Here is a 26,235-nt window from a genome sequence, read left to right on the forward strand (position 1 = left end):
GTGAGAGATGAACAGTTTTACAAACATGCTATACAGTAAAAAATAATAAACATTAAACACAAACATAATAAACAAATACAGTGAGTCACGTAACTCAACCCAGTGGCTGTTGGTATTGTTCTGCATGATTTATGAGGCAAAGCTACAAATTCCCAATTGGCAGATGACGGTTGCCTGTACAGCCAGTGACATAGCAGAGACGACTCAGCTGATTTGGTTTAGTTGTTAGCAACTGTGCTAATCTTAATGACTCAAGCTGCTCCTGTCTGAGTGGAAAAATACAGCACGGAAGTGGTATACCTTGAACCTTTGTCAGAGCCAAAACTTTTTCTAGTGAGACCGCATGGTGTGCAGACCAATCCGACAATAATTAGGTCATAGAGGAGCCAAAAGGAAACCATAGTTACTTTGTTTCTCACTCTGGCTCTGCTCATGACATGTTGTTTGTGTAGAGATCCCGCAGTGTACCCAGCTGAGAGGAATACTGATCAGTTTGTTGTTGCTGTAGGCAACTCTTGGGGGAGGGGGCTTTGTGATGGAGGGGTAAGTATTCACTGTGTTTTTGTTTTACACTAAATGCATCGCTTTAATTGTGAAATGTGCTCCAGTAGGTGCAGCTTTCTGTTGAACACTCGCTGGGTGAAAACTTTCCATTCCTCATAATCCTGCAAGCTTAAGTTCAACAAACAAATAAATAAATAAAGCTTATGAGCAGTGCCAAACAATAGTCAGCTGAGTAGTTTTGTCTCTGTGCACAGCCCAGAGTTACAAATATTTGAAAGTCCTTGTCCTATAAATGTAGAGGAGGTGAAAGAATTTTTCAGGTTGTACTATTCAATATTAATCTGCTTTTTGACCATGTCAAGAGAATTCCTCAAAGGAAACAGCCTTGAGGTGCCTGATCAGGATAACAGTCTAGTGAAGAAGACTCAGTTGTTGGACCGTGGCCAGTGGGCGAACAAGTTGGAGTTCCTGCTGGCTGTGGCAGGAACCCTGGTTGGACTGGGAAACCTCTGGAGGTTCCCTTATTTGTGCTACAAAAATGGGGGAGGTAAGTGGGATTCCCAAATGACAAAAAAATCATATGTATGCTTTTACATTTACTGTTTCCTGTACAAAGTCAAGCAACCACAGTTAATCAAAATGCAATGTCAACACAAGTGGAAAAATAACCTTGACATATAAATAGATTTAAATGATAAGGAGGCTACTCAAGCGTTGCACAAAGCTGTTGTTTGTTATTAAAGAAACTGAAGTTTTTTTTTCTTTGTGTAACTAAATGTGAATCAAGGGACAAAGGAGACCATTCTTTTTGCCAAATCTGGAAGTTAGTCATTAACATACATTTCTTTAGGAAAAAAAGATTAAGTAAAATAAAGGTCTCCCTGCAAAGAACCCATGTGGGCCTACTAATACTGTATTCAGATGTAGCAATACAAAATACAGGAAAAGTCATGAACAATCTTGATCGTGTAAAATGGTGCACTTGATAAAAACAGCCTCCTTCATTTTGACAATATGTTTATACATTTCTTGTGTACCTCCCAGGTGCATTTCTGGTTCCCTATGTCCTATTTCTTCTCTCCTGTGGTATTCCAATGTTCCTCCTGGAGACAGCGATGGGGCAGTTCACATCTCAAGGATGCATTACTTGCTGGAGGCATTTCTGCCCCTTGTTTGAAGGTTAGTGTTGTAAGAGGAACTGAGTTGTGTTTAAATGTTTGTTCCATTTAATTTCCACATACATTAATAACTATAGAAATATACATTAACAAAGTGTTTTGTAACACAAAGTATAATAAATAACTTATTGAATGAATGTGGCATTATATCTAATTGGTAAATATTAGGGATGCACGATATTGGATTTGCGATATGCCGATATTTCCAATTCAATGTGGCCGATTGCAGATACCGATATATGCACATATTTTTTTTCCAGCTGGCTGAGGAGACTATTATGCATGCAAGCATAGATTGTACTAAGTATGATCAAGAAAAACAATATGTGAAGGAAGAATTTAGGAAGACTGGACTCAGGAGCTCAGCATTAAAACTTTAATGAACTTGCCAAGTGGGTGGAGCAGTAGAGTTTTCTTTGAGTTTATTAGACAGACAGGATTAACGTGTAGGATTTAATCTCTGGTCCACACACCGGAGCAGAAAGTGGTGGTAATGTACCTAACACGCTGGTTGCCAACCGCCGTTATAAACCAAAAAGAAGAAGATGAAGTTTTTTATTTTTCAAACAGAGTGGTGCATCCTGTCAGCTGAGGAATTTCTTATTTGTGCAGCACCGCAACGCCTCGATGGACTGTCACCCTGATGGTCCTGGTGCTTCCTCCTCAGGCTCCACTTCACTCAGCTGCCCGTCAGACCCGCTGCTTCTTCCCACTTTAACCCAAAGAAAAAATCGGGGCTCAGTGGTCCAGTTGGATCCACATGGAGAGCCGGGGCTAACGTTAGCTGGGAGGCTAGTGGAGTGTTAGCCGCAGCATGACCGGAGGGAAGCACAGCCAGCTAGCACCTTTGCTAGCCTCCCAGCTAACGTTAGCCCTGGCTCTCTATGTGGAGCACCGAGCCCCGGTTTGTTATTCGGGTTCAAGTGGGAAGAAGCAGCGGGTCTGACAGGCAGCTTGAGTGAAGTGGAGCCTGCGGAGGAAGCACCGGGACCGTCAGGGTGACACAGTCCATCAAGAGAAGCACAGTCAGGCAGCGGAGGAGATGGCAACATATCGGCCTCTCATAATCAGCAGAATTCACCAGAGGCGATATTTCATTTTAGAGCTTTTATCGGCCGATACCGATGACGTGCCGATAATATTGTGCATCCCTAGTAAATATATATTAAAAAACAACTCAAAACACTGTTTGGAGCACAGTTGAAGGATAAACTAGTCGAGGATAAACTTGTTGGTAATTTAAGAACAAAAAACCTACAATTCCTTGGGGAAAAAAAAGGCTCCAAACTCAAGAAAGCACTATTGTCTAACTGAATCAGCTCTCATGATCAACACCTGTGTGTCGTAACAGACGTGATTATCAAACCTGAGAAACCTAAAATTAACTGGTGCTGAACACTGGTTCTTTTCACAGAAGATGTTTTTTGAATGTCACAGCAGGAAAATCACATCATCAATGTGTAAATAATAAAATGAATGATGAAACTGAATTTCATTTAGCTGGGTTCATGGCACAGTCTTGTTTTTGTGCATGCTGGTTCACTGTCACTGCTCAGTGAGACACTTGAATAGAGCAGAGCCGTCGTTAAGGATATTAGTATCACCTGTGCTTTTCCTGCTACGATAAGTCAAAATGACCATTATTTTCCCAGTTACAATGTGCGTTACAGAGAAAAGAAAAGAAAAGAAGCAAATAATAAAGGTGAAGGCAAATAAAAACAATAAGATCATTAATATAAAATATATAAAAATTAAAGGAAGGATGGAAAAGTACAACTCGAAGAAGCATAAAAGAATGCATTAAAAAAAACATTTTATGTAGGGATTTGAAAGACGTTACAGATATCTATCCTCAGTGGGCTGAGGTCATTGAGTTCAAGTGTTCATTCTCACCAACAAAATCCCTTTCAGTCATTAGTGTGTTCTGTAAGTGTTGAAGCACTTACGGACAAAATTAGTTCCCACAAGTTAACATGTTGATTTTCCTCTGAGAGCCAGATATCATACTTGATATCTCCACCCACTAATGCCAGCAAATAAGACTGTGGCACGCACACCCAAATGGATGACAGATTGATAAATGGATTGTTTTCTGACTTGTTTGAGCATATTCTGTTTACTTACTCAGAAATATTATAAAAGCAGTTGGTATCAACCAAGAGAAGCAAAGGCTGCCGATCCACTGTGCCAGTGTGTATAATGTGTGGAAATTTACAGAGACCTCCCTACAGGTGCAAAGACAGAAAGGCAATACTGTTGTTCATACAGTCAGTTCATCTGTTTTTTTAATTGCCAATGTAATTGTCATATGAAAAGACCAAAACCAAAAGTATGTTAGTCTGTCTCTCAACACTTTTTGTCTTCTCTGCCCATCTGTGTCACTGAAGAGCCTCAAACTCTTCAGTGTAGTAGTTTTTAGAAAATGTTACTCAAAAAGAGGTTAAAAAAAAAAAAAAAATGTTGGGGACTGTTTTCAGTCATGGATTCATGTGATGCTTTTGCAACCAGGAGGATGCCTGATGGATGGCCCAAAATTAAATACAGTGCCAATGTTGAAACCGATACAAAAATGGAGGTTTACCACACAGAAAAATAAGTATAGTATATCGAGCACAAAAAACAAAAACAAAACACAGAAAACAAACTAGCCGGAGACAGAGTGGCTCTGTTTACCTCTGTGATGTAGTTGTCACTCTCTCTTTCTCTGGAGATCTCCTTCCGACTGAAACAAGATCTCAAACTTTTACCTGTCACCAGTCAGTTAACCCTGGCTAAAACAGGTGTGCCAGCTGGCACAGCAAGAGGGAACTCTACACCTTCAGTCAGTGTGTAAAGCTGCACTGTGAGCAAGTATGCCCGTCTGGAGTGAATCTACCTGCCTCAGAAGCTGTGCCAGCTTACAGCGATCTGTCACCAATCTGCTTTACAGATGTGATCTGCTGATATTTTGAATTGATTAGTCATATGACCAACCACCCAACCCAGTTGAAACTTCAACAAATAAACTCTCTTACAGACAACAGACTTCATACTATATGTGCAGCAGTATAATTTTGTCCATCATTATCAATAATCTACGTTAACCACACCTTGTCTGTCTCCTCAGGGATCGGTTACGCCACCCAGGTAGTGATTGCATATGCTGCAGTATCATACATTGTCATCCAGGCCTGGGCGTTCTTCTACCTCTTCTCGTCTTTCAGCGCTGAGGTCCCGTGGGCCAGCTGCAGGAACACCTGGAACACAGGTAAGCATGCAGATTTAATATGTGAAGAACAGACATCTGTGAGTTTTCATCACGTCTTCAAATACCTGGAAATACCAAAATTCCAAGAAAATTGCTTACGCTCTTGATTGATTGATAGATCAAGTCATTGATTTCACAGCAGTCCTGTAATGTGTTGACAGTTATAAAACTGACACGGACACTGTTCATTCCAGCAGTTACAGCAGGTGTGGCGCCTGTGGGTAATGTGGTGTAAGGGTGTTTTCGCTGTGGTCGGCCCTCACTTCTAACGATATCAGTCAGACTTCTGATGAATTAGACAAATTTTAGCACATTAAGAAAGGAAGGGTCCTTCACATCTCAAATTATTATAAAAATGCTGACTGCTTTATTTGATGATTATATAATACTGTCTCTGTCTCTTAACTTTTACTTTGATCAATTAAAATATCTCATTGTATGTGTTTTTCCTTCTCTTAGAATACTGCGTTGAATTTGATAAAACAAATGTGTCATCCAATTGGACAGCAGGTGCAAACGCAACAACGCCTGCAACAGAATTCTGGGAGTAAGTGAAGTTTGCAAATCACGCTTTTGAGGGGCTAAATATTGAAGGTGCATTGGTACCCTGTTGTTTTGTATTTATTTGTCTGTGGCAGTCTGTAAAACCTATAGGTGTTTTTTTATAAACATTAGTATGTAAAGAGGCCTTTTGGTTGTAACTGCTCAATAGTACCCAGTGTAGGATACCTGTAACCTGCACATTTAAGGAAGTTCCTCTAGTGCCACCATCAGTCCTAACGTCAAAACACTTTTTGAACTTGAAACTCTTAAACTTTTTTTTATGTATCAAGAACAAACTTTTTCTTTTTTAATGGCCCTATTTTAGTGACACAAGCACAGTGACAAGCACAAAGACTGTGTGGGCGTCTCCAAGCACACCTACTATTATTTTGGGTTATTTACTGTAGGTTCACTAGCACAAAGTGCAAAATGGCTGGATGAGGGTGAATATATATCGGAGGGTGTAGTGATTAATAAATCAAAAGACACTTCTTCAGGAAATTATATATAGTTGACTAGTATATTGAGGATAGAAATAAATAACAAAGAATGTTGGTGAAGCTGTTTAAATGATTGTTTAATTCCTGTGTATCTGATGTTGTTCATTGGTCACATTGTTTGGTAATTGGTCATTTGGTATGAAACAAAGTTGGAAAGGAAACAACAATGCACAGGAGGAGTAATGAGCCCTGGTAATGAGATATCTTCCACATAAAAAGAATACAGAGTTATGACTGACGAGACTGATGCATGTATAAAACTGTGGTTATTTTGTCGCAGCCAGGTGTTGACTTAACGTAATTGAAGTGGACAGCCGTACATAGTGGCACTGCACTCTAGTGCAGCATTTTTCTAATCACATATTTATCAACATATCTGTCCTGCTGCCTTTCGTTGGCTGCAGGGATTTAATGAACATCGATCAATGTAACTGATTCACCACCATTCCTGCTTGAACCACATTGTTATTTTTTTATTTAAACAAATCTACTGGTGGGAGAGTGTTTAATTGAAATAGTTTATTTACATTTTAAGCATTATGCCGTTATTTGCGGCAAATATTTAGTTTGCTCCGGTTGATAAATTGACTTTGTGCCAGAAACAGATGTGTTTCTGAGACTATTCTCAGTGCAGACACAGTTTCCACCAAAACACAATTTGAATGAACCTCCTTCTTGTTTGCACCTCCCCTCCAGCCTCTGACAGGCAAAATGAATTTCAAGGTCAGGAAAGTACTAATCAGTCGGCACACTGGTTGTTGCGCCTCCATAATTATAGGGCCCTAAGTTAACTTTCTTTGAGTCAAGACGCACCCAACAAACAAGAAAAAAAAAAAAAGTATTTGGCTGTACAACCGAATTTGGCAGAAAAGACTTAAAACAGGGCGTCAAAGTTCCCATATTGCCGAGTCACGCTCAGTTTACTATCATATCTCGTCAGGCAGTTTCAGAGGCAACCAATCTGACTTGAAACACATTTTTTCTGCAAAGTTGATCCATTTTTTAGGAAATGTTAAAGAAAGCACCACTGGGACAACTTTGATCTCTCTCAGGGAGGATTTTCTTTCCCCAAACCTTTTGACTATGATTAATGAAGTTGACTTTGGATAAATGATATCATTTAGAAAAGGAGTCTGTTTGATACTTTATATTGTCCCACACCAGCTACATTTTGACAAATAATTACTCGTCCATCTTTCTTCCCTATCAACTTCACTGTGTTACATTCTGTTTTTCATACGCTGAGCTACAAATGTCTGGTTGTACAAGAACTGACATGAGCGCACTGCAGTAGTAATCTGTAGAAGTGTAATGTTAGTTTGAATTATCTCAATTACTCATATTTACCCAAAATTGAAACTTTACTTCTGTAGGGCCAAAAAAGATTTTTATCATTTTTAAACATGAATATGGTGTAATGTAGTAACAACACCATGTGATCAGTCACAATGATCAGTTGTTCTTCACTATTATAATAACCTTCTTTATTAGTTTATATTAGTCTTGAACAAAGTTCAAGACTAATATAAACTAAACAGTGTTTTTGTCTCCAAACTATTTGTCTGCCCCAGTTTTTGCAATATGATGTTTCTCTTTTCAGGAGACGAGTACTGGGTATATCTAAAGGGATTGAGGAGATCGGTAGCCTGAGGTGGGAGTTGGCCTTGTGTCTCTTACTGGCTTGGATCCTGTGCTACTTCTGTGTGTGGAAAGGAGTGAGATCCACTGGAAAGGTAAAAAACTGTCATTTGAGGACATAGGATTTTGTATATGTGGATGCGTGTGTGTTCCTTTCATTATAGAATTTAATTTTGGGATCACATTCAATTTTTCAATTTATTTATATAGCACCAAATCATAACAAAAGTTATCTCAGGGCACTTTTCACATAGAGCAGGTCAAGAACGTACTCTTTAATTTAGAGAGACCCGACATTCTCCCATGAGCAGCACTTGGCAACAGCGCCAAAGAAAAACTCCCCTTTAACAGGAAGAAACCTCAAGCAGAACCGAGCTCTAGGTGGTTGGCCATCTGCGTTGACCGGTTGGGTTGAGAGAGAAAGAGGGAGGGAGGGGGAGAGGGGGGAGAGGGACACAGAGAAGCATAATAACAACAATAATAACAATAACAATGATAAATATAATAGAGATATGACTAATAATAATAATAGCCAGAGAGGGGATCTAACTGAATATGAGAAGTATTCCTCATTTGACGTTTTGATGATGTTATGCTGGAACAACCCGATAATAAACCCTTTATCAGAGACACTTAGATATTTTCCTCTTGCCATGTTAATACAAGATCAAGGTACACTGAGCCTGCTCAACATTTTTATACATCTCACAGAGCATAATAGGATATTAATTGCTTTAACTGTATCATGTGGTAAACCTGTGTGGAAACACACTCATTCATTCAGGGTTTTCCTTTAATTTGTCACCTGTCTGTATGTTGTATGTTGTGGCTTTTCAAGCTGGCAAAGGAAGGTTGATGAAGAGAGCAAACAACTTTAAAAGGAAAAATTTAAGAGCACACAGGGCAGGACTGAGGGAACATGAAAGCATATTTCTCTCTCCATGTCTTTTGAAATTCTCGGTTCTCCTCAACAACTTTGAAAGTAACATTTGCTGCTAGCATTAGTGATAAAGTTCACAAATCACTGACAGCCAGTGGCAACTTGTCATGGTAATGACATCACACTTCCTATGATTGAACTGCGGTAAACACACATAGAAACTGATGCTGGTCACAAACATGGACTTTGTATCAGTCTTTGAGAAGACCCAGCATACAGTGCAGTAATTGATTTACAGTTCAATGTTACCCTGTATTTGATCGTTGTTTGTACTGTAGCTGTTGTATTGCAGTTTCTTCTCAGATTCCAATAATAAATGCTTTTTGAAAAATAATTTTAAAAAGAAAAACCTGCCTTTGTTTCGTGTGGACAGGTAGTTTACTTTACAGCCACTTTCCCCTACGTGATGTTGGTGGTTCTGTTGGCTCGTGGACTCACTTTACCGGGAGCTATGGATGGCTTAGCTTTCTACCTTTATCCTGACCCGACAAGGTTGGTGGACCCTCAAGTAAGTAATAAAGTCAACAATTCAACATAAATACCAAGACAAGCTGCCAGCTCAGTCGCCTTCTGCTGGAAGCCCAAATACTGTAAAATATCTGAATTTCACCAGTCTCCATTCTTACATTAGTTTAATTAGTAGAAAATTTACTAACATTTATTTTTCACATTTGATCAGGTTTGGATGGACGCAGGGGCACAAGTCCTTTTCTCTTTTGGGATTTGTCAGGGGAGTTTGACAGCTCTAGGCAGTTACAATCAGTATAACAATGATTGTTACAAGTAAGTGCTCCTTTGTTTCCTTTTTAATTTGAGTGCACCATCAGAACATGTGCAGAAAATTGGCCTGAGATCCAATTTGTCTTTCATTGTCTCAAACATCCAAATATTTGATTTGACTTGAGTCATATTCATATGTCTGTATGTACCCTTGTCTATTATAGAAACATATATATCCCTATTTTATGTCAAATTGTTCTCAATTAATGTTTATTGTTTCTAATCTTTGGTTTAGTACAAAAAATTGTGATGCAATATATTGCGTAAACTTGGAAAAGTTAAAAAGACAATTGCTCAGTTGATAAGATCCTGAAACCTTAAGTTGAAAATGAAAAAAAATGATAAAAGGGAATTCAAATACATTTCTTCAGCCACTTTTAGCCACTACAGTGATAACTACGGTACAGTCGAACTTTTATGTGATCATAGCATTTTTTTATTATACTATTTATTCTATTCTGTTCTATTTTCCTGCAGTCTTTATGCAATTTTCCTCAGGTGCAAGTCTTTTTTTTTTTTTTTTTTTTGCATCTGTGCCTGTTTGGTAACGTCCTAGCACCAAACAAGCATACTTGCACAAACGTGGCAGGAGAGGTGCAGCTGAGGCTGTGTTTATGCAGATTAGGTGTGCAATTTTGGTGCTTATTATGGCATGAAATTGCGTCTGTAATAAAACGTGCTCAGACCACCTCTTATCGCACACACAGACGCATGGCAATTTTTGTGGCTTCGGTTGGCAGAGGCACAAGCAAGTTAAATTTTGCCCCTTTCAGTTTGCTACACATTTTCCCATCTACTGCAGATTGATGTGAAAATCAAAACCCAATTTTTAAGTAAGATTTTTATCAATATCATCCATATGAGCATACTCCGGTGACCCGGAACTCAGAAATACATCCTGTTGGATGCATGAATTTCCCACAACAACTTGTAGAATGCTGGATCTTTTCCATGTTTATTAAACAGCTGTAGTCATCACACAGCGGCAGGAACGATGCGCATTTCATCTACAGTCTCTGATTTGAGAGAGCATAAATGAGGACTTTTAAATATGCAGAGGAGGAGTAGAACTGCGTTTTAATTATCCTATAACCACAAAATAAGCAGCAGTACCGTTATGCCAGCAGCTGCAGCACACATGAGAATCAGCTCTATTTTCATTCTACCATTGTCAGCATATTTGGATTGATGTATATTAATATTTGGGGTGTCCAGAATGTATCTCTCTCACTCAGCCTCTCTCCCTCGTTTCACCTGTTGCTGCGTTTAAAGGGGACGAGAGGAGCTCATGTGATTGGTCATCACTGAGGCTCATCCAGACTCCACCTGCTGATTCTGTATTCCTCCCACTATTAATGTGTTCAGTCTCTCCTCGTTGCACCTGGCTGCACCTGGATGAGCCCAGAGTGTGCCAGTGCTGGCTGTCAGGAAAACTGCAATAATGTTTTGGTCACACTCACATGCACCAGGAATTAAGACTTAAATCTGCGCCTGCGTCCTATTTCAGGAAAATAGGGCTCTATGAGTTGCTTTCAGCATGTATTGCTGTCTACCACATTGTGTTTTTTGATACCACCACTGGGGGGCATCAAAGTAAGAAATGTTTAAAGGAGATGAAGTCTAGTATTGTAAAGCTTTGAGGTAGTCAGGCATGATTAAAGAAGTGCTGACCAGTTTCAAATTGAAAGCTCGTCTTCAGGTCAGAGATAATGAAAGACAGATTAATAACACCCAGAAACAATTCACCACAAGTTAATATTTACATCAGTCATCTTCAGTGTACATAAAGTACAAAATGTTTTACCGCCCTCAGTATATAATATTTTTCAAACTCAAGACTCAAACACTGTACAAAGACAATAATTTGTGTCTTGAGCAGCCAAATTTATTCCAACAGTACCACTATCTCTATCATGCTCTACTGTTTTCTTTTCATTGAAAAAAACAAATTTACCAAAGAATCCTTCATTTATGTTAAATACTTTCTAATATTTGGTGTTTTTCTTTTTTTTCTCCTCAGGGACACATTTGTTCTGTGTTTGGTGAATGGCGGGTCAAGCTTTGTGGCAGGGTTTGCTATCTTTTCAGTTTTGGGGTTCATGTCCTATGAACAAGGACTGCCAATATCTGAAGTGGCCGCATCCGGTAAGAACATCACAACACCACTTGTTTAACAGTATATAATCACTTATATAAATACAACTCTGTTTATGTAAAGAGCTCCTTTTAAATAATCATAAAGCTTGTAGACAGAGTGGAGAGTTTAGCTGTTGTTTGTGACAATCATTGCTATGATTCATCAAGCTATTGAACAGTCAAATCTGTTAATTGAGTGGGTTTGCCCTGATTTCACCACAAATGTTTGTATTCATTAATTCATCTTAAATGTAGTGCTCAAAAATTTTAAAAAGATTTAATACATAGTATTTTTTTACTAGGTATGGTAAATGGTTAGAGCTTGTATTTTAATTTTAGAGACAATCTTCCTTTCCTTCCACTAAAAAAACATTTTTTCCACTGAAACACTGCTGATCAAGTATTTGCCAAGTTTTGTTTCTATGACAACCATTAATCCTCCTTATAGGAGGATTACATAAACTGTGAATGTCAGCCTTGGTGTATTGGCAGATTTCTGTTTCTTTTGCTCTGTTACATTATATAGTTTGTTTGTAGGCCAAGTAAATGTTTCTGCTCCAAGCAAGTGAGCACCAAATTTGTCATGTATTAACAATAGAGCTGATTAATCAGTGGGCCAATATTAGCTTATCAAAGATGTATCTGTATTAGCTGGTAAATAGCAAGACATAGAAGTACAGTTTAATATAGTTTCCCTAGAAAAACAATCTACATTCTATTATAATAAAAAGGTTGTATCTCCATTCAATGACACAAACAAAGTGACATTAAATAACAAAATGTGTCTAAATACAGGTCCTGGTTTGGCATTTATTGCCTATCCACGGGCAGTAGCCATGATGCCTTTACCTCAGTTGTGGGCTATATGCTTCTTCATCATGGTAATCCTGTTGGGTGCCGACACACAGGTGAGATAAAAATGTTTTGCATTAATCAGATACTAATGCTCAAAATATTTATGCTTAGGTTTTTGTTGAAATGTTTGAGTTTGATCAGTGGTCTGTGTCTTTGTCAGTTTGTGAGTCTGGAGTGCCTGATGACCTCCGTGACGGACATGTTCCCCACTGTTTTTCGGAGAGCTTATCGACGAGAATTGCTGCTGCTTTGTCTCTGCTCCATCTGTTTCTTTCTTGGTCTCCTTCTTGTCACAGAGGTGAAAACTCTACTTTGTCTCTCACATCACTTTTGGTGACTAAAAGTTAGTCTCTATACCCTCTAAAAAAGGTGGTGACCAACAATCCACTACCCTTTTTTAACTTACATATAGTCGGTACTGTAGCACATTTAACTGCTATAGTCCTAATCTAATTAAGATAAATTAAATTTGTACAAGAGTGATGTTTCTTGTGCACTAACCATTGTCTGTATCTTTCTGCAGGGGGGCTTGTATTTCCTTCAACTGTTCGACCATTATGTTTGTAGCGGCAACAATCTTCTCCTTCTTTCAGTGTGTCAGTCGATAGCAATGGGATGGATATATGGTGAGTCATCCTGTCATGCATCAGGCAAAAATATACTTCAGACAGGTTTGATTTTTATGTATGTTGGAATTGTGTTTAATCTATCAAATTGTAAGGTTTTGACATGGTTAAAAACAGAAAAGGACTGATGAAAAGTGTAAAAGTTCACTGAATAGGTAGCCTACCATGGCACGTAAGACGCCTTTATTTCCACACTTAGATTCACTGAGCCATTTATTACTGAAGGCCACAATATGAGCTGCTGGTTAAATTCAGATTTGTAACCGTTTATTCCAGCAAATCTGAAACATCTGAGTAAAAAATGCTCACTGGAACCAAAAAACTACCCCCCAAAAAACAGCCTTCTCAGGTCAGCACTTTCAGCTGCTGTGCAGCATAATGGATTGTTGTCTAGTGTGCATTGGGCTGAGGGGGTTAATTTATGCAGAGATATGTCTTAATATTCTGCTGAGGCACTCCTGGCTCTCTAGACCTCTCAGCCTAAATGTTATACTTTTGTTCAGACCCAAACAGAGTCTGGTGGACTCTGGTTTGTCCACCAGAAAGCACTGACAAGTTTGACTATAAAATGTCCAGGTCAGTTACTTAAGCAAATTTGAGAGATTAATAATTGTCTCTCACATATGGATACTGATATCAACCTAAAATGAACAGAAAGATTTTAGGTTTTAAAGACATGTCTGAATTTACTGTAAGCTTCCTCTTGTCTTAAAATAGATTTATCGTGGTTTTTGAAGGCTTAAACAACAGTTCTTTTACTCCGTGAGAAGCTGCAAGTGTTCATTTTCTCCTAACTAAGGCTGCTACTTATGATTGTTCTCTAAATGATGGTGAATGAACCACATTTTAGGTCTGGGTTGAAAAGCAGTGAACTCGCCCCTGAAATTACATGTTTACCCACATTTTACTATTGATGTTCACAGGGATTTAAAGCTACAAGTGAACCCTGAGGCTCCATACATAACTTACATAGCTTTTGTGCATCTGTGCCAATTTGGCATGCACTTCTACCCGATACACTTTGTCAGCTGATTTGCCAGATATTTTGTCCTCACTCTAATTCCTATGTTCTCTCTAACATTCATCTTTGTTCTTCCCATCACTCATGTTTAAGCTTATCTAAGCTTGAAGGCCATTGCTGTAGATCCTCTTGAGGAGGGGTGTTTGGTCTTTTTTCTTTGAATGTGAATACATACAAAAGCTCCAAGAGAACTCTATACATTCACTTTATAAAAACGCGTCCTTCACGCTGCCATCATGTCAACAGGGATTTAAATACTGCTTCAGAGGGATTTAAAGCCCCGCTCCAGCCAGTGTTACTTCCTGTTTAACGGTTCTTTCTCAAACAGAGACTGGGGGTGTGGTTAATAGTTGGACGTAATCCATTACCATGGCAACAAGATTGCCATTCTAGCGCACTGGTGATGTGTCGTAATGGTGGTGATATTATAGCCTAACCTGTCCACTTACTACAGTATTAGCTGTATAGATTAGGTTAAATGTCAGTTACAGAGATATGTGAAATCAATCGGTGAAATCAGATGATGGCTTCTTTATTGATCGATCATCTCCTAAGCAACGACATCTTGCTTTATTTTGTAGTTAATGTCCATAAATTTTCCTCCCAGGCCGGTTCTATGAGGGTGCAAAAGCATGCATTGCACTCTCAGTTTAATATTTTGCACCCTCGGTTAAAATTTGAATAATAAATGCATAATACAGCGTGGTGGGTCTTTGGTGCACGGACTGTGTGGACGTCTCCATGCACACCTGCTATCTTGGTTCATGTAGGCCTATGTGCAGCACCGAAATGTGCAAAAGGGCTAAGTGAAGGTGAATATACATCAACAGATGTGGTGATTAATAAGTACTCTCAGCGAGTCACATCGCTGCTCTCATAGCTCTGAAACAGTTTTGCCAATCACAGTAAAACGTGATAACAACAGTTCAATAATCGGAAAGCTTTTCTTCAGGAAATGTCTGGATGATTCAGAGTGTCCCGACATGAACACACATCACTACAAATCAGCACCCAAAGACAGATGGAGTAGTTTTTTTTTTTTTTATCAGTTAGTTACAATAATAACGATAGTAATAAAAAAAATGTTTCTATGATTATATCAGACCGACACTATTACAGCAATAATTCTAATCTATCTCACCTCGTACATAGTCACATAGTTTAGTAATTAATGTTACACAACAGTCTTTGCGCTACAATGTGTTTCAAGGATAAAACATGAGACGCTACTTTTGCTAAAAAGAAAGTTGGAAAAGAGGCTGATGAACCCTGCTGACTCAATGTCTCCTTCATAAAAAAAACAGAATAATGAGTTATAACCAACCAGTCTGATGTGTGTGTGTGTGATTATTCTGTAGCAGCCTGGTGTCATCAGATGGTTTAATGAATGTAAACACAGTGAACGGTTGTGAGTAACAGCACTGCGCTCTGATTGCAGCGTTTTGCTATGGTCATACGTCATCGTTCCGTTTTCAAATGTTTGCACTTTGAGCACAAAATTACCTTATTTGTCAAAAAATATTTGGCAAACCGTGTGACTAATCAATACTGTCATAAAAATATGAAATATCTTTAAAATGCCAAAATACACTGGAGGTGGGCTTTAAGGCTAGGGTGAGAAAAATATGTGATATGACAAAGTAGCGCATATTATAACACTTTTAATGATTCATAATGTTACTTAAAATGTTTCACAATTTCATACCCCTGAACAATATCAAATGTACTTACTACTATTAAAACAAATTGAAAAATATATTTTCATGTCACTTTTGAATACTGATTCTAAGGTCTTCTGAATTGTCAGTCATCACCATAAGAAAAATATTATACTGTACATAAATCACAGGTAGGTGCAAGGCTATTAGAAATCTGTATCAAGTAAAATATAAATACATTTAAATGGACAACATTTCAGGATTCAGCACGCAGAGTTAGTCATAGCCCATAAATTTAACACTTTGTCCTTTGTCATTCAGTATTATAAACTTCCCTTACTCTCAATTAACATGTTGAAAGTTTTACATGCGATTAAGCTTCTTTAATATCATACAATACATAGGCTTGATTATAAATCAGTCATTTATTAATAATAGATGTTAACGCTGTGAGTGTAATTATACTTATGTAACAGAAACAGCCATAATCTATAAGTCATCAATACGGCGGGTATTAAGAATATTCAGTCAGTCAGCTGTGAGAAACTTCTGCATGGTGTCAATGAACATCATCACGGTTATTTGTAAAATAAATGATCTTATCTATAATTCTTTACATCTAAGTGGTAGATCTTCATAACCTGTGTTGGAAGTAATTCCATTACTATTGGCGGTAACTAAAAATGTAACTAATAATTTTTTCAAATTAAATAACACAATTACTGAAATTTAAATGGGCTCAATACTTTTGTCTGTTGTGAAAATAGTGAACAAGTGGCAGTGTGCAGGTGGCCTATCTATTACTATTAGGCCTATTAGGATAAGAAATTACTGTCAAATGTCTGAGAAACAGTTCATTTCATTTTACACTGCCGAAAGAGTATTAAAACTGACTTGTGTACTAGTGCTTGATTCGAAGGCCTTTGGAGGATCAAAACATATCCATTGTTTTTTTATTGTTCCACTACTTACTTTTCATCATAGTGATAATGGGTACAATGATAGTTTAACAGTTGTTCCACACTGTGCCACAGCAACACTAAAATAATATAGCTATATGTGCATTAATAAGAGAATTAAAGCAGACATTTAAAAGTAATGAAAAAATTACTTTCCCTAGTAACTAATTAATTTACTTTTGAGAGCAATAACTGTAACTAATTACTAATTTTCAGTAACTTGCACTGTTACACTGTTCATGACACACAGTTCTTTTTGTATGCTCCTTTTACTCAATATTTGACTAATCATACAATTATTGAGACATTTCATTAACAACTTTTTGAAAATTACCCTCAATCCCGCTTAATATATAAATGTGACTTGCAAAATCTTTTTGTGTTTTTAAATGAAGTGTTTTCAGCTACTGTTCAAAATGCTTTTTAATCTCTATGGATTTTAAGTTAAAACTAGGTATTTACTTTGCTTTTATGAACAGGTGCAGATCGTCTGTTTGACAACATTGAAGACATGATAGGTTACCGACCAGGGCCACTAATGAAGTTCTGCTGGCTTTACATTACCCCTGGTGTTTGTCTGGTGAGTAGTTTATTCTATCTGTGTATAACATGGAAAGTTATTTAGACTTTTCTATGAGAAAGGCATTGAACAAATGAAAGCTGAAGCAGTTTTGGCTAAACTCTTTTTGGTTATTAACTTGACATTTTTTGTGTGATCACAAACTAAATCCATTGATGTTTGGAGTTTCCTGCCAGTCTTCTCCTGTCCTCATATTTCATTATTGCCTCTCATTCGCTTACAGCAGGAGCTGAGGAATGAGGAGGAGATGAAGGTTTTAAAAGCAGGGATTTTAAGAGTTTCCTGAGAATTTCATTTTGACAAACACACCACGTCAATGGTCTCCATTTGGGGGGATAGGCACACTATTTTCTTTGCCATTTAGGGTGAAAAAAGAAAACAGGTGTATTTTTACAGCAAGAAAATATTGCCTACTGTGATGTGGTGGACATACTGAGGGAGAATGAGAATCATATGGCCATCTGTGTTTATGGTATATAATGCAGGAAACATAAGACATGGTAGATGTTGACATATAATAGAACAAATATTCTCTTTTTCTGATACCGTTCCCAATCACCCATCCCTCCCTACCGTTCACTTTCTACCCTATACAGCCTGTGAGCCAAAAAACAAGGAAGAGGGATTGAGATGAGTACAGGTTAAATGAACAAATATACAAGACCAAACAAAACCACAACAATACACATGATGATGGAGAGAGGGGAAGAAAGAGGGAATAAAACAAGACTGAGAGTCATGTTAGCAGCTCTGTGAGACTGTACTTGCTGTAAATGCTAACATTAGCATGCTCACAATGACAATTCTAACGTGCAGATGTTTAGCATTTATAATGTTTCCCATGTTCACCATTCACATTAGTTAATTAGCACTTCACATAAAGAATAGCTGAGCTTGATGGGAATGTTATTAATTTTGCAGATAACCAAACTATCGGACAAATTCACATTTTGACCTGATGCTGGCGCTAAATGAAAAGTTAGGGGATCATCAAAGTTATTATAATTCATCTTGACTTGAATGTCTGTACAAAATTTCATGATAAAACATCGAGTAGTTGTTGAGATATTTCAGTCTAAAGTGGTGGACTCACCAACCAACATTGCCATTCATATTAAGCCACACTGCTTTAGAAATAAATAAAACATTATTTATAGAAAAAAATGTTAAGCTTTAGTATGTTGATAAACTTTAGTACACTGAGACCCTAGTAGACATCACTGTACTAGTGGTGAAGCAAATGTGTCGATTAGAGATGTTGGTGAAAGCGTTGCGTCATTTCAGTGTTGTAATTAAAACTGTTGTTTTGTTGTTGTTGTTGCTGCTGCCAGGGTACCTTCATCTTTTCAGTGGTGAAATACAAGCCTCTCAAGTTCAACAAAACCTATGTCTACCCAACCTGGGCTTATGCTTTGGGCTGGTTCCTTGGACTGTTCTGTGTTCTGCTGGTACCTCTGTGGATCATCTTTAAAGTTACTCAGATGAAAGGAACGATATGGCAGGTATGTACTCAGTAAAGAGCAAGGAATACTATGAAAACCCTATTGCAGTCTTATGCAGTCATTGTAATATTAACAGGGCTGTAACTAATTATTTTAATTTCTCCACTCCAAGATGACATCTTCAAATGTCTTGTTTTGTCAAGCTACTAGTCCAAAGCACAAAGATATTCAATTTAAAATGATGTAAAAACAAAAAATCTCATTGAAGAAACTGCAACCAGAGAATGTATTTTGTTTAATTTGTTCTCATTTCAGAAATTATTTACAAGTGTAGTTTCAGTTTCATTAATTCTTCATTCATTGTAATTCTGTTTTTTAAAAAAGTAGTGTTCATGGAAGACTAACAAAACTAAGTTAACGTAATATTTTTTGTATCATCTTTGCAAGCCTTGAAATTAGTTTTATGGTTAATTTGAGGCAGTGAAGATAATATAGAACACAAATGAATAAGGACTATCCTCTTTATTAATGAGAATCATGGTGAGGTAACAGCTCACTCCTCAACCGCAGGGAATAAATGGTTAGTCACTCAAGTAAAAAAAACAAAAACGCAACAATTACAAGTACTGTTGTACAACAAGCACTGAAAGGAACAATTTATCAATTTGACAATTTTGTGGTCAAGGAATGCAGCTGCACATGCCACTGTGCTTGACAAAAATACTCCACTTGACACTAATGATCCTCAAAAATGTGAGAAGGGTTAGAAGTGACAGGTCAGACTTTTCTATGTGCTCTGTGTTTGTATGTTTGCGCCTCTATGTGTCTGTACAGGCTGATATTTATAGTTGTTGATGATTATTTTCCCACCATTTTATTTGACGGATCAGCATGTTGTCCCATTTGTATCAAAGGCATGGTACACTGGATGGCAACTATCATTAAAAACTGGGGCAGCAACTAACATTTTTTGTCATTATTGAGTGAAAAGATGATTAATTTCTCAATTTAGTCAATGACTTGTCAGAAAATGATGAAAGATACCCATAAATATTTCAAAGAGCTCAAAGTGACAAATTGTTTGTTTTGTCTGATCAACAGTCCAAAACACACAGATATTCAATTAACGATATATTATATAAAAGAAAGAAAGGCAGAAAATCATAACATTTAAGAAGTTGGAGTGAGCATTTTTTATACCGTCAACGTAACGCAGCATCATCTGGCAACTTTTTCAGCAGTTTACCTCAACAAGATGGAGGATAAAATTGTCACTGTAATAATTTTCCAAGTTTCTTAAATCATGTCTAATAATATTATAAATCTCTGGGCAGTGTTAGGACATCTAATAAAGCTTAAAAACGTATTTATCTATTAATCAAACTATTTCTGCTCTCAGTCACCCTTCTTCACATAGCAGACCCTAAACCTGTCCCAAACTGACCAGGAAAACCAAAAAGTTACCATTAGATTTGTCTGGTTGAAAGACTGATCATGTAGAAATCAGGTAGTTCAGACCGAATCTTTCTGTAAACAAACAATAATGATTAAAACTAGTAGTTCCTAGGTTTGTATGAAAATGCATATGCTATGATACATGTTGTATACCTGAAACAAATCTAATAGTGTGTTCATACCGAACACAAAGCAAATTTTTCACACAGTGAGATTACATACAAAGTCAATGCAAAGATGCGAATAGAAAACAAGCATTTTAAAAGTTGTTTGCTTGTCATCTTGCAGACAGACCTGACAAAGCACAAATTCAGACTTTTTTACAAATCGGCATCATGATGTAGTTATTTCGACAACTTTTTAATCCATTTATTGCAATTAAATCACAGCAAAATCTAAGTTTATTTTGTGTTAATACCGCTTCAAGGTCTGTAGTTGTCACCTGGGAAGTGCAGCAAGTCAGCCAATTCTGGGGGGGAGTTTTGTGTGACGGGTTAATCACAGTTAATCGCAGTTTATCACAGCAAAACAAACAAAGAGTTGGGAATGTAGCCTATGTCTCAGTGTTTACAGATAAGTGTCAGTGTGACTGTTATTAGCAGGAGGACTAAGCCATCATGATGGCAGGCAGGCTGAGCTTCAGTAACATCACCATACTGACTCCCTTTGTCCAGGTGGGGACTAGCTGGTGTCTGCTGTTGCTCGCTGGCCATTTGGGGCGAATAAAAAAAAATGTTCCCACAGTCAAACTCAAATGAGTAATGTAAGGCAAAAATTTGCTTCAGGTTCAGTGTGAACTCACCATGCACAAAGTGAATTTTTGCTTCATGTTATTCGCACAAGTTTGACCGTGGGAACATTTTTTTTATTTGCGTTACTCGCGCAAGCTTGACCGTGGGATTATTTGTGTATATTCGCGTTACTTGTGCAAGTAATGGTGTGTTCACACCAAACACGAAGCAAATTTTCGCCTCACGTTACTCATCATCTGTTTTTATTCGCATTACGCACACAAGTTTGCCAGCGGGAACATTTGTGTTTATTCACCCCAAACAGACAGTGAGTAATGGCAGGCATCGACTAGTCCCCGCCCAGGCAATCGGAGTCAGCGCAGTGATGTTACTGAAGCTCAGCCTGAATGCCATCATGATGGCTCAGTCCTCCTGCTAACAACAGTCATACCAACACTCACCTGTAAACACTGAGAGATACATTATCAGCTCTTAAACTGCATTAACAAGGCACACAAAACTCCCCCCAAAAATCTGTTGACTTACTGCACATCCCAGACAATAACTATAAACCTTAAAGCCAAGATGAAATGAAAAATGCATTTTTTACCCTTTTAGATCACATCTCCAGTCATGCTGTGCACCTATTTGACAATATATGCCCAAAAAATACAAAAAAATCAATTTCTTCATTCTTATATCAAAATCCAATGATGATTTCTTCCTGTAAAACAAAATAAGATGTCTGCTTACCTAGGCTTCAACCAACCAATTTCAACCAATAATACCATGACATCCACCCATCAATCAATTTGCAACTTTTAGCGGCACAGAGCTGAGATTCATTATGACATGCCCACTTTTCAACATTCAAATCAAATTCCTCCTATATGTCCTATGTCCTGCCTGTCTATCCATTTTCACTCGGAAATATGTCAGGATACGAAGGTTAAATACTCTCAAATTGCTGTTTCATCTGGACTTAAAAGCAGTATGAACCCAAATTAACTTAGATTTTGCATTTGATTTAATTACAATAAACGGACCAAAAAGATGTTGAAATAACTACATCATGATGCCGATTTGTCTGAAGTCTGAATTCATGCTTTGTCAGGTCTGTAGGGCTGTAGTCAACCAAAGAAAATCTTGGTCGACTGAAATCGTACATAATCTTCAACTAATCGATTAGTCGCGGGGGAGGGGGAGGGGGAGGGTCAGCTATAACGGGGCAGAGTGCACAGTGAACTCTGCAGTCACACGTTTCTCCACGTCGGTAAGGCTAGCCCATTGTTCTGTTCTGAATATACCCCTGTTTTCAGGTAATTTGTTAGTCTGTCCCTCCCACCGCAGGAAATAATGGATTAATCCTGGAAGGCTGTTGATGTCACACTTTTCTCCTTATGAAAGTAACACGGAGATTATTTGACCAATGAGAATTTGGTCTGACGAGAGCATATCGACCAGCTAATCGATCAGTTGACCAGGACACTACAGCCCTACAGGTCTGTCCACAGGACAACAAGCAAACAACTTTTAAAATGCTTGTTCTCTGAATGGAGTTCAAATCGATCAGAGCTATGCTTTGCAAACATTAGCTGTTCCATCCACACTCAAAATAACGTCATCTAAAGGCATAAATATGGAGCAACATGACATAGATATCTACATACTGTGTAACTTTAAAACTATATTAACTAACTGGCATTTAAGATGTAAGATGTATTATTGATGACAGCACCTGGGGTGGGTGTTTGACTCAGGTATTAGCTCCAACTATGTTAGGTTGAGAAGCAAAAGTGAAGATAAATCAAATTTTTAATTCCAAAATCTTAAAAAAATAAACTCCTCCCACTGGTAAACGGCTCTGGTTTACAGCAGAATCTGGTGTGACTGGTATGGTGGTCCAGTGTGTGTTTATTCCTCCAGAAGTCATTATCCCCCCGTCCAACCCTGGGATACACGCAAATTTTTTGCTTAAATTGAACATTTTCAACTCACGCGAATGACTTGCGTATTTGCATGATTTGTGTCACGTAATTCGTGTCATTTGCATCTATTCAAAAATAGACGAAAATTTACATCTATTTGCGTCTTTGCATTGATTTGTATGTAATCTCACCACACGAAAAAATTCACTTAAAGTGAACACACCATAAGCGGGTTTTTTTTTAACTGTATCAACAAATGGATTGGATAATTTAAATATTAGTAGTCAAGATGAGACAAAATTATTTTTGAATGTGTTCACACTGCAACTCAGAGTTCAGTTGAATACAATCAATCAACTGATTTGACGACCGTAAGAAATAGGGAGGAAAAGTGAGGGAGCCTTTATACTGTTTGTGTATAGTCTTTCATTTTTTTCAATGTGTTCCTGCTGACCAGTTTGGGAGACCTACTACATTGTACTTAAATATTTTGTCTAATGGGATTGTTGTATCAACAACCTGTCTCCACAGAACCTTAATCAGCTTTGCCGCCCTGAAATCAAGACGCACAACAACGCAGCAAAGCAACCTGAGCAATGCCCTTTGAACCCCGACAACACTCTTTCTCCTGCTGCCAGTGAATACAAGGGAAGTGGTGGAGTTGAGATGGAGATGCAAGTCTGAGAAGCTGAACATGTCTAAGATTTTTTTATGTCTTTTTGTGTAGTTTTTAACTCCAGTTTTACAAGTAAAGCATCTTTAAGAAATTATGATGAGCAATAAATTCTTCCAGCTCTATTAAGTTACCAAATCAGGTCAGCAAAGTGCACAATAGACAGACTTGTTGTGAAATGCCTCTGCTGTAGACCTACAATGATTTGGTAAACACACAGTATTGAGAGGAGTAATGCATTTTAATAGGTATAGTAAGTTAAATCAACATTTCCATGTGTCATATGTCAGCTCCAAAAAGGATCATGAACTGCCAATCTTGATATTCACTGTCCATTAAAATCCCAATCCCATCCCCCAAAAAACAACAAAACAAAACAATTTTTTTTAACAATCCCCGGCTCCAAATGGAGTGGCAGCTCATGTATAGATACATTGCAGAAGGTCTTTATAAGTGGATGATGTTGCCTTTTTTATTTGTGGATATAAGCTTGAAATATATATTTGAAATGGTTTGCCTTATACAAGCTTTGCAGCTACATGTCCAGCTGCAGGGCAGATTTAAATTTCTATTTTCTGGCTCTATTAGCTATCTATATAATATATTTACTTTGTGTTACATTTATTTACCAACACATATGTTACTATATTAAGCTATAATGTGTTGTAGCACAGTGGGGGCCATAAACCTGAGTCTGTTATCAAGACCAACAAACAAACTACTGCTGGCAGTACATACCGTACATCATATTATGCTGTGTCAGCACAGCCATCACTTCTCATTCAGTGATGTGGTTTATTTACAAGAATTCACACTCACAGTTTATCACATGAAGGAATATTTTGAGTGGTTTCACTGTGTACAAACATTCTGCTTAAAAACACAACAGACTTAATGCTAGTAATACTGTTTTTTCTGAGCTAAGTTCTGACATGGCACTGTGGTTGTTAGCCCTTGATTAATGATTGCTCTGCTTAGTAAGTGGTTACTGCCAGGTTGAGTGGCAAAGTGAGGCTGATTTCAAGCATTTAAGCCCCTTTCTGGATGGAGAATGTGAGATGATGATCTCTTTGAATCACCACAAAATCCAGTTGAAAAGTAAAATGTAAAAAGTCAAAAAGCTAAAAAACCACTACAACAAGCTCGAAATTCTGTTGATAGCACTGCTGCAGATTACACTTTGCAGCACCAAATTAATACATGCACCAGTTTTAATCACTTCACCTTCAGATTCTGGATATATTTTGGATGAATTAAAGAACTATAGCGCAAGGTTTCGACCCTGATTGTAACAGTGAAGCATTCAGAACTTGCTACGGTTCTGATTAGAGCCTTTGGCAAGCTTCCTCTACATTGCAACAACTGTTGATGTTTATGAATACTGTAGTGCTTGAGAAATTGGCCATACCAAACTGAAAAATAATTCTTGGAGATGAAGTTGAAATATTTGTAACTGACTGCCATAACCCTAGTATTAGGAAATTACCCTGACCACAGTGTGTCTATGGTGAGGAACATTAAAGTTATCAAAAAAATTCAATGTGAATTTAAAATGTGGAAATGCATCTGGAACTTGCAGCTCTGCCCAAAATGTATGATTTGACAGATGTTTTAGTGAATGCTGTGCAAACAAAACACACAACACACAATTATTGGTAGTGGATTCAGACTTTTGGACCCCAGACATAATATGTATTATGGCAATGTAAGAAATTAAGTCTAAAAGTCTGTTTGTTACAACATTGCACCTGAAGCACAAATCCATGTACTGTAATAACTACAATAATATATAGTATATAGTATAGTATTTAAGAACTAAATGCAGTGCAACAGCTTGCACTGAGTTTGGAGTGTCAATGGACTTATACTGTTTTAACCTTCCTGTTGTCTTCCCATCGACCATGCAACTTTTGCCCTCCCGGGTCAATTTTGACCCTGTCTGGTTTGACTGTTTATAAAGCATAAATCATAAATTATCATCCAGTTCTGTGTTACACCTTTTTAGCCATCTCCATTCCAACTCATTACCACAAGTTTTACACTTATTTTTGTAATTTATGGTCAATAGACCCCATTTACATGAAATTATACCTCGTTTTTCAGTAAAAAAAAAAAAAAAAAACAGCAGAAATTATGAATTACTCTAAGTATAGTTGAGATCAGAGGAAAATATGTTGATGGATTATCACAGACTTGTATATGTAAAAGTTTAGTCAGGATACTGTTTTGAGACCATTTCAATTTTTTTATGACAGCACATGACAGCTGTTGTCCTCCCGGGACAAAATTGGCCCAAGGACATTAACTGACATTAAACTGCTAAAAAACATTGTTTTCATGCCCCTGAATGTATCAATCTACTTAAATAAATAGCAATAAAACATACAAATAACTTCAAATTCACATGATGTTACTGATTTGAGGATTTCCTTTTCTTCTTGACTTATCTTTGATAACCTCTGTTACTCTCACTGAGTTATTTTAGAGTATAATATGTAATGCTGGTCTGTTCCCACAACAAGTAAATACCAGGTTACTCAGTGTGGACTGTCTATCAGAAATGCAAAACATTTTGTTGACAAATTATATTCATGCTATGAGAAATCAATAAATTTTATTTCATGTTGAGCTTGTGTGAGTTTGAATTCATTTTTAGTGGTATTTGTACATTGTATATTTACAATGTTTTTATTGTATATTGTCCTGTACTGGACATTCATTTGATTAGACACAACTAAAAGCATCCCCATCCCTTTTCCAAAGAATGTAGACGGGCTTACACTACATAACATATCTATTACAATCTGAAAGGGAATTGAAATTATAATATGATTGACAAAG

The 26,235-nt window shown here is 37.5% G+C and overlaps 1 protein-coding gene and 1 long non-coding RNA gene across 3 annotated transcripts in view; one reads left to right on the forward strand and one right to left on the reverse strand.

Annotated features, from left to right (window-relative positions):
• LOC122980109 (sodium- and chloride-dependent GABA transporter 2-like) lies at positions 1–26,022 on the forward strand. The gene is made up of 15 exons (XM_044347830.1): positions 1–543; positions 867–1,051; positions 1,549–1,683; positions 4,789–4,929; positions 5,389–5,476; positions 7,573–7,705; positions 8,924–9,058; positions 9,230–9,333; positions 11,351–11,475; positions 12,262–12,374; positions 12,482–12,619; positions 12,845–12,947; positions 17,065–17,165; positions 18,497–18,667; positions 23,253–26,022. Exons 1-15 carry the CDS (start codon positions 536–538, stop codon positions 23,403–23,405), a joined length of 1,833 nt encoding a protein of 610 aa, XP_044203765.1. The 5' UTR covers positions 1–535; the 3' UTR covers positions 23,406–26,022.
• Positions 1–26,235, reverse strand: part of LOC122980111 — a 51,915-nt gene that overhangs the window by 19,448 nt on the left and 6,232 nt on the right. For both annotated transcript variants that reach the window (XR_006402997.1, XR_006402996.1), the window contains exon 2: positions 4,772–4,918. This is a non-coding gene — a long non-coding RNA (uncharacterized LOC122980111). The remainder of the gene's footprint in view (positions 1–4,771; positions 4,919–26,235) is intronic.

The sequence above is a fragment of the Thunnus albacares genome, chromosome 4 (genome assembly GCF_914725855.1).
Source record: "Thunnus albacares chromosome 4, fThuAlb1.1, whole genome shotgun sequence".
NCBI lineage: Eukaryota > Metazoa > Chordata > Actinopteri > Scombriformes > Scombridae > Thunnus > Thunnus albacares.

What these genes read in the sequence shown, in the direction of transcription:
- LOC122980109 (XM_044347830.1), top strand. An exon ending in TGTTGGGTGCCGACACACAG is followed by an intron (nt 12,375 to 12,481) that starts GTGAGATAAAAA and finishes TGTCTTTGTCAG; the next exon opens with TTTGTGAGTCTGGAGTGCCT. An exon ending in TGAAAGGAACGATATGGCAG is followed by an intron (nt 18,668 to 23,252) that starts GTATGTACTCAG and finishes CTGTCTCCACAG; the next exon opens with AACCTTAATCAGCTTTGCCG.